The following is an 8,848-nucleotide window of genomic DNA, read 5'->3' as shown; positions in this document are numbered from 1 at the left end:
CAAAATTGCATTGTAAGGTCATTTACGTGATGTTTTGACCAAAGCCAAACACCCCAACTTCAAAAGCACCAAAACACATAAATTTGCATAAACATCAAACAAACTGCCTGATGAAAGTCATGTTAGTCCCAAGAAGTCATAATAACTTGGGGAGCTATACGAAAACTCTAAACATAAAAAATATGAATAAAAAATACCTAGAAGGTTACTACAACTATTGATGCTTGCAGGTCGCAAAAATTATTTGTGTGTGAATTATATTTGTTATTGACATAATACTGCTTTTGGTTCTAGCCCATGACAAGAGAAGTGGGACATATTCGATTTTCTATCTAGCTTGTGGTTTCCTCAATATAGGCTAATATATGATTAACGTGAAATTTATCCACACTTTGTAACCTCTAATATTAATATAATTTTTTTTATCAATTAGTCAAATGTCTTGTTCATTTCCTTTTTATTCCTTTTTGAATCTCTTATTCTTTATTATGATAATATCAGAGACTCAAACTTGAAATAAACTTATATATTCATATTCTTTTAATTTGTATTATTATCATGGTGGGATAGGACAAAAGGTTATAATTTGTATTCTTTTATATTGAATTATGGGTACACACAAAAGAAAAATATAGTATAAGTACATAGTTGCTTAATTAAATCATCTTTTATTGAACTAATTCTTTCTATATGAATGTTGTCGTTATTTTCCTCCTTTTTCTCTCTTGTTTTGTCATAAGTTGAAAAAAATAACTAAAATTTCAAATTGTACAAGATCCAAAATTGAAAAAAGTGGAAGGGAGAAAAAGTGAAGGGGTGAGTGGGAGGTGTAAAAGTATAGGATTATCCTTTTTATTTTTTCTTTACTATCGAATTCAAAATCATGTCAATCATATAAATCTTAAGTAGTTTCAAACTATTTTAATGGAAAAGGGCTCAAAATGCCTTTAAACTATGGGATTTGGTACAATATTGTGTCCTCCATCCACCTTATGATTACAGACCATTAGACATAAGATTATTTTGAGCTAAAAGATTGACGTTAGGGGTATTTGGGGCCCGAAAGATGGATGGATGATAATTTTGTACCGATTCAAATAGTTGAGGGGCATATTAGACCCTTTTCGGTATCATAAATAAACTATAGCATGACATCTAGTTCATGAGATATTAATTTGGCTTTTGTTTTCAAGTGAAACTTAATTCGACTTGAAGCAATTTTCAACACAAATTCTATTATACGTTCGTTGTTGTTAATGACTCATTATTAATAATGAGTATACTATTCTTGTTCCAGTTAGGATTGTTATTACAGATGTGTTTCACATGACTAACACTAATAGTGTGTGGATCTTTTTATATCCTAGAAAGGGGATTGGACCAGTGGCGGAGCCAAAATTTTCATCAAGGGTGTTCATACTTTAGGAAAAGTAAAAAAATAAACCTTGTTGGTGATATTATAAAGATTGAAACATCACTATTATTCTCTTAAAAAACGAAACTAAAAAAAATAATTAAACAAACACCTTAATCTGGGCTCCAACCCAAGCCCTTGAGGTGACCTTTTTTCTCTTAAAAAACGAAACTAAAAAAAATTTAAACAAAATGTCTTAGTTTGGGCTCAAACCCAGGCCCATGAGACAACTTTGAACAGCTTTAAGCCCTTAACCATTGAGCTATCTTTCTTTAACATGTTAAGGTTATTCAACCATTTATATATATCCAAAACTATTGATATATATGTCTCGCAATAATTTTTTGACATGCTAAAGTTTAGCTCCGCCCATGGATTGGACCCAAATTAAGTTTGTGCATGAACACTAGGTAATTAAGGCATATAATAAAGTTTTCCACATTAGCTAAACGTTGTTTGTCAACTGGCCTCAAACATACTATTAGCTAAAAATAGAACATATTCAAATAACACCAACAATTCTTATGAGAAAAACTGAAATATTGTCCTTCAAGAAATAGAAATCCTTTACAATTTAGTTAGTAGATGTGTCTCAAATAACTTCGTCGAATCCACAACTCATACATAACCATATGAAAAATATCAAAATCTTTGGAAAAAGAGTTCCATTGAAAATGCTTTTTCACCTGCATTACATTGTTTTGAAGCTTGACGTAGTGATGGTACTCTATTGCTTGAAGAATTTGCTTTAGTTTTGGAATATCAAGGGTTGAAACAATGACGGCGAAACTTTCCCAATTAAGAATGTCAGCGTATGGGAGATCATAATGGTCAGACAATATGACTGGAACACAACCGTAGTAAATAGCGTCACCAATTCGTGCAGTGTTAATCTCAAAACCTTTAGCGTGAATGCAGTATTTACTGTCCAATAACGCCTCTGAGTATGGTGTTTTCATGCGGCCGCGGTGGACTATGATCTCTGAATCATTACTCCATGTTTCAACCAGGTTTTCACGTACTCTCGAGTTCATTGCTCCCGCGAAAAAAGCTAACTTTTTCCTGAATTGCTTCATGTTTTCATGCAAATTAAAAATATTGAATCACAAATACTCTAAGAATTTAGAAGACGATAGGAAATTGCTCGGATGGTAATCACCCCTCACTTTCAACCCGAAGGTTGCGAGTTCGAGTCACCAAGATAGCAAAAGGGGTGGGAGCTCCTAGGGAGGGTAAAAAAAAAAAAAGAATTCAGAAGAAAAGTACAAGGTAATTCTGAGTTTTAAAAATATACGCCATTAGTATAAATATTTAACAACACAAACAAGTTAATCCATGATCTCAATTTATATGAGTTAGTTTGACTTATATATACCAAGTAGGGGTGTACATGACCAGGTTGGTTCAGATTTTTCAAATATCAAACCAAATCATTTGTGTCGGATTTTTAAATCTATAAACCAAACCAATAAAACTCGGGTTTTTTCGGGTTTTTCGAATTTTCGAGTTTTTTCGGGTTTTTTCCAGAAAAATATTCATACAAACATATAATTCACTTGTACTTCAAATATTTCTTTAGTCCTATCAAAATACAACTATCTAAGGTGTTTCTTAAGAAAATAACACAAAATATTATATGAGTAATGATACTAAAATATCCAACAAAAAATAATAATAATGAAATCGCGTAAAAAAAATATTGCAAATTAACAAGTCATAATGAAAATGATCATAATTTAAAAGTACTAAATCATGCTAAAATAAGTTTAATAAGTATTAGTTACATGACTAAATATTAAAGGAAATTAAAATTAGATTATGTATTTGAATAAACCAATGTAAAACCATAGAACAAATATTCAATATTATTGTCATTCTTAGTGTTGAATTGATTATTTTTTTTCCTTTAGTATTAATTTAATTTTGATTTAAGCTTTATTATAATTACCAATATCTGTGGACTATAATCTTTATTGAACCATTTAGAATTATAAGTTTCAAACTTGAAATAATAATATATTAAAAGATTAAACTATGAAAAAGTATAAGAAATATTTAAAAATTATATCAAAGTAAATATTTTTATGTATAAAATAAAATTTTAAAATTATATATATAATGTCGGGTTGGTTTTTTTTAGTTAAAACCAAACCAACCCAAATATAGCCGGATTTTTTTTCCAATACCAAACAAAGTCAAACCAACCATTAGTCGTGTTTTTTTTCTCGGTTTGCGGTTTGGTTCGGTTTTCGGTTCGGTTTTTTACACCCCTAATACCAAGTTTAATAAAAATAAAAAATAAAAAATTGTGATCTAAAATAAGTCATAGAATTTCGTGTGGCTTACTAATCATATCATTAAGAGTAAAATGAGACATTTTAAAGTAAAATTGTTAGTACTAACTATAGAAATGTGTCTTTCTTTTTGGACATATAAGGTGGAACAGAGGGAGTATCTTATTTGCAAGAGTTTAAATATTCTTATATTTTAAGAAGACTAATTAATTAATTACCTTTCAATATTATTTACATGATCTGATGGTGTAAAAAAAAACAATATATAAAATGAAAACTCTTTAATTTTATATGATTGTGTTTTCCTGGCTACCTAATTAAGATCAAGAAAGACATCTACACATAAAACATGTCCTTAATTAGAACATATGATTTTAAATATTTTATAACATTACTATGGCTATAGGTAAGAACATATCATTAAGAGTATGTTGAAAAGCTTAAAGTTTACTTTTAAATATGGAATGACATGATTCTTTTTAGAACATACTAAAAAGGTGTCAGGGACTAAAATATAATGCACGTACCTCCGCGAAGGAGCATTTGTAGGGGATGGTCCTTTTCTAGGCCAAATTTGAGGAATGGAAGCATCTTTATGAGGAAGATAACCAGATAGAAAGTAACTTGAAGAGCAAACAACTTGGATTGCATTTAACTTAACATGAATAGCTTTCTCCATTGCTGACCTTCCAATAGAATGACAAGCAACATAGAAATGGTCAGCCCCTCCTGACCTATTCCAATAAGGATATTTTTCACTTATCTCAACTATATATTCTTTGACAAAATCTTGGATTCCACCAACCCCTACCCTCTTGTCATTTCTCATATTTGTTATAGAAAATGGAAGATAAAAAAGATCAGCTTCTTTGGGGTCTTTTGTGATGAAATGACTTTTAAAAAGGGATTTCTTGAAATAACTCTCACTTGCATAGTTCCCTGATGGTTCATCATCAATTGCTAATAAAATATTAGCAAAAGGCTCATTCTTCTTGTGCGGATATACATATATCTTTAGGCTTCTATTCATTTCCTTGTATTCTTCATTGAATACATCCTTGTCATGAAAAATCTCTTTCTTCATCTCAACCTTTTTTTCTGAAAGCCAAAAATAATATGTATGATTTAATTTATAGTATATAAATTTAACATTTTCCCATTCTAATGTTTGTATTAATTATTATTATGATGATGAACACCTGCTAACTAAATATACTGGTATCGATCCATTCAACAAGTTTGAGCGCCTAAAGTTAAAATTTATAATTAAAGAGATCCTCATTTTTTTTTTCAAGTATGAAATTTTCTAGCTTTTTTTAATTTTATATTCAAATTCATATTTTTATAATTGACATATTTAAATTTAATAAAATACTAATAACAATTTAACTAAAACAAGAATAAATATACTTATGAAGTAATCATATCAACACAGACAATTTTTTAATGCAAAAATAGATTATAATATTAAAATAATAAAATCTAATAAAAGATTTAGATAAGTTGATATGTCTAATAATATCAAAATAGTATTACATTGTTTCGATATATATAATGATTGATATTTTGTGTTGCTTTAAATTTTGAAGAAAACAGCAAAAAATAAATTTTGATCTTTTTATAAGCAAAAAAACACAATGATTTTACCGGATACTGAAGGTTTGGTTAGATTTCAATATATGTAAAAAAAAAAATAATAATAAGAGAAGAAGAATAGTAAAAGGGAAAATGAAAAAGATAAATAAAAATATGTGTCCATACTCCATACTATTTACTAGTATTAGGATATGAATATGCAAACAAAAAAAAAAAGATAACCACATTTTAAAAAAATAGAATAATTACTTAAAAACTATTTAATTTTTCATTTGTTACAGTGTTTCCACATTAAAACATAAAAAGTTATTTTACGGACTCCTCAAAAGTTTCATTCAAATTTAATAGTACGTAAGATTATTATTTTTTAAAAGGAAAAAAAACTATATTCGGCCCAATTTATATCAGCTAGTTTGACTTAACACAAAGTCTAATAAAAAAATAAACTGATATTTATGGCCTAAAAAAAGACAGATATTTGTGTGACTAAAAAATATTTCATTAAAAATAAAATAGGCATTTTAAAGTTAAATTACTACTCAATATAGAAATGTGTCATTTTTTTTCCCAACTGAAAAAGAAAATATAAAATGGAGTGAGGAATATCATATCTATACAAAACACATCTTTAGAAAATCGTAGAACCCAAATCGTTGATTTAATAACTTTATAATAGAGCCGGCCCTCAGTAGTATACCGTTACACATCATAATATATAGTTGCTTTAGTAAAAAAATTGTCTAGAATTTCTTTTTGATCGGGACATGCTATATTTTTAGTTTTGGGGAGATCTTTAGGACCACTTTTCTAACCAACTGGGCATAACAATAATGATTTCCATTTTAATACTACTTCACAATGGAGTGATATTTTTAAAATTGTGTAAGAAAAAAGTATTGAAATAAATATATTAAATATGCTAAGATAACGATAACACAAATTCTCATCTTATTACTCACTTGCCCGACACTGAGTAAATACTCAAAATTCTTACAATTTCAGCTTGAATTGATTTACGAAAGTCCATTCTTATTGTTAATACTTTCTGAAAGTCAAAATTTTTGCTTTAATGGATTGAAATACTCCTTTTCTATTTTCAAACTAAAAAAAATATAATATACGTCAAATTGATGTGTACAACTTCTGAAAGGGAATCTGATTAATTTGTTAAAAGAATAATTTTCTAAAATGGTGAACTAATATGTTAATGAAGGATGATGGAGAATATTCTAGGTAGCCGCCCATCCGGTAATACTCAACAGCTAATGCTGATGTTGAAAGAAAAAGTAGGAGTATGAAAATGACATAATTTATGGGCTCTCGTCCCATTTTATATGAGTTAGTTTGATTTGATATAAAGTTTAAGGAAAAAAAATAATAAATAATAGATATTTGTGTGATTATAAATCATTTAATAAATGATAAATAAGCATTTTAAAGTTAAATTGTATGATTAACATAAAAATATATCATACTTTTTAGACTAATTAAAAAAAGTAAGTCATATAAATTAAACTGAGACAAAGAGAGTATTAATTATTAAATAAAAGGAACGAAATAACAGATAAGATGAAGTACGGCCTGCTGGCTGCTCACCCCCTTAACCCTCCCCCAACTTCAAAAATATCACGTTTTACGTTTTCATTCTTCTCTAACAAATTAAGGAAATTAACAATATGTTATTTCTAATAATAGAAATTTATCACAATTACATAATAAAATAACATATCAATACATATCACTTTCACTGACGTTTCCAGTTTAGACTTTACTTGAGATGGTTTATAAGTAATGCTACATAATAAGAAAAGAAAATAGATAACAAAGAGAAACAACAAATTGATACCTCTGTCAAAATTTAATACATAAAACTTGAGTTTAGTAATCAAAAATTATATTATTATATTGTAGAGTTCAATTCTCATGTATATATATATTTGACGAAATGGAGAGAAAGTGTAATAGAGATGAGCCAAATTCTCTAAAATATGTACTTGGCTCCTTTTCATTTTTTCAAGTAAATTGCACAAGTTAAAATTAATGGTTAAGATAATTAACTAAAGTGAAATTCTAACTACGATTTGGATGATAAATATTTTATATAAATTTAAAAAATCCCACAATATAGCTGTAGAATTATAAATCCATTAATATATTTTAAAAAGTTTTCTTTCTTCCGGTCTTTTCTTTTTTTCGTACGTTGTTCTTCATTTCTGAGTCAGTCTCAACTTCTCTTAGGGTTAATCTTTTGATTTTATTTTAATGATCATTAGGCACTTTTTCTTTCAAATTAGATATAAGTAGGAACGATGATACTTCAATATTTTTAAATTATTTTCAATTATGTTAATTGATTATTTTTATAACATTTTCTATATAATGCTCAATTGTGTTATTATAATAATCTGTTAAACTTATAGATTCATATTAGCGGGAAAAAAATGTCGTCATAATTTTAGTATTGGCAATTCTTTTTAACAACAAATGTTGTTTTGGACGAAGAGATGAACAGAGTTCATAAATTTGGCGAATAAAGTTTATAAAATGGTAAAAGCATATCTAATTCTTGATCAGAATTTTACTTTAATTAATTATTTTAATCATTAATATAACTTATGTCATGTGTCTCTCACAAAATGGAAAGGAGGAGAGCAGGGAGTCTTAACTCCTAGGTCACTAAAGTCATCGCTTGGATCCCATATTTTTTAAAAATTACTTATAAATATTATTATTTTTTAAAAAATAAAATTATATTTACTATGAATGCTATGATTTCTACCAAGAAAATTGTATATGAGATGAATATAGAACCTGAATTTTGTAAAAACAATTTGAAGAAAATATTAATAACGAAATTACAAAGTCCCTTGAAATTAGAGTTGATTACTTTATAAATTAAACATCAAAATAATTAATGAAGTAAAAGTAAACATGAAATTATTAATGAATTTTCTGACCTCTTGAAGAGCCGAGTTGAAGGTTTGGCTTAGGTAAATGATGGTGATCATGGGCGTTAGTAATTGGAAATGGTTCTGGCAAAGGCAAAGTAGTGCTAGTATTTGCTAATAAAAGATGAGTATCTTCATCTTGTTTAGGCTTATTATGATGATCAACAACAAAATCTCTTAGTTTTGGTGATGAATCTAAATTGTGAATCCATGTTTGTTGAGGATGTAGGAGAATTAATCTTGAAGTAGAAAATATGTAGAATACTATCAAAGTTGAAGCTATCAAAGCTACAAGACTTGGTTTTATTAATATTGAACCTTTGCGATTCAATGGAGACATCCCCTCTCTGGTTGATGAAGTAGAAGAAGGTTTATACTTTATATATATAGCGTAGAAAATTAAGAAAATGGAAGACTTATATAATTTAATTTCTCTTAAACCAAAACATATATTTTGAGTTTCATTTTTCGGTCAATTTTACTATTCTTGTCTTATAAATTGTATGTAATGTAATATGAGCCCAATAAGTTTTATATTTCTCCTCTCAACACCCTTTCTTTCTTAAATTTTCGTCAATATCTTCTAGTGTACATAA

The 8,848-nt window shown here is 27.8% G+C and overlaps 1 protein-coding gene across 1 annotated transcript; it reads right to left on the bottom strand.

The window, feature by feature from the left end:
* Positions 1-1,992: 1,992 nt before the first annotated feature.
* LOC125813348 (probable glycosyltransferase At5g03795) lies at positions 1,993-8,592 on the bottom strand. The gene is made up of 3 exons (XM_049492849.1): positions 8,262-8,592; positions 4,236-4,806; positions 1,993-2,476 (listed from the first exon to the last, which is right to left on the bottom strand). Exons 1-3 carry the CDS (start codon positions 8,590-8,592, stop codon positions 1,993-1,995), a joined length of 1,386 nt encoding a protein of 461 aa, XP_049348806.1.
* Between the last annotated feature and the right edge of the window lie 256 nt (positions 8,593-8,848).

This window comes from Solanum verrucosum, unplaced genomic scaffold, assembly GCF_900185275.1.
Source record: "Solanum verrucosum unplaced genomic scaffold, falcon-dt-bn FXZP01000189.1, whole genome shotgun sequence".
In the NCBI taxonomy this organism is placed as follows: Eukaryota; Viridiplantae; Streptophyta; class Magnoliopsida; order Solanales; family Solanaceae; genus Solanum; species Solanum verrucosum.
This window is presented reverse-complemented; position numbering and strand designations above follow the sequence as displayed.

Coding starts and splice junctions, on each gene's coding strand:
- LOC125813348 (XM_049492849.1), bottom strand. CDS start 8,592: ATGTCTCCATTGAATCGCAAAGGTTCAATATTAATAAAACCAAGTCTT. Junction 4,807..8,261: donor TCAACTCGGCTCTTCAAGAG/GTCAGAAAATTC, acceptor TTTGGCTTTCAG/AAAAAAAGGTTGAGATGAAG. Junction 2,477..4,235: donor ACAAATGCTCCTTCGCGGAG/GTACGTGCATTA, acceptor GAAGCAATTCAG/GAAAAAGTTAGCTTTTTTCG.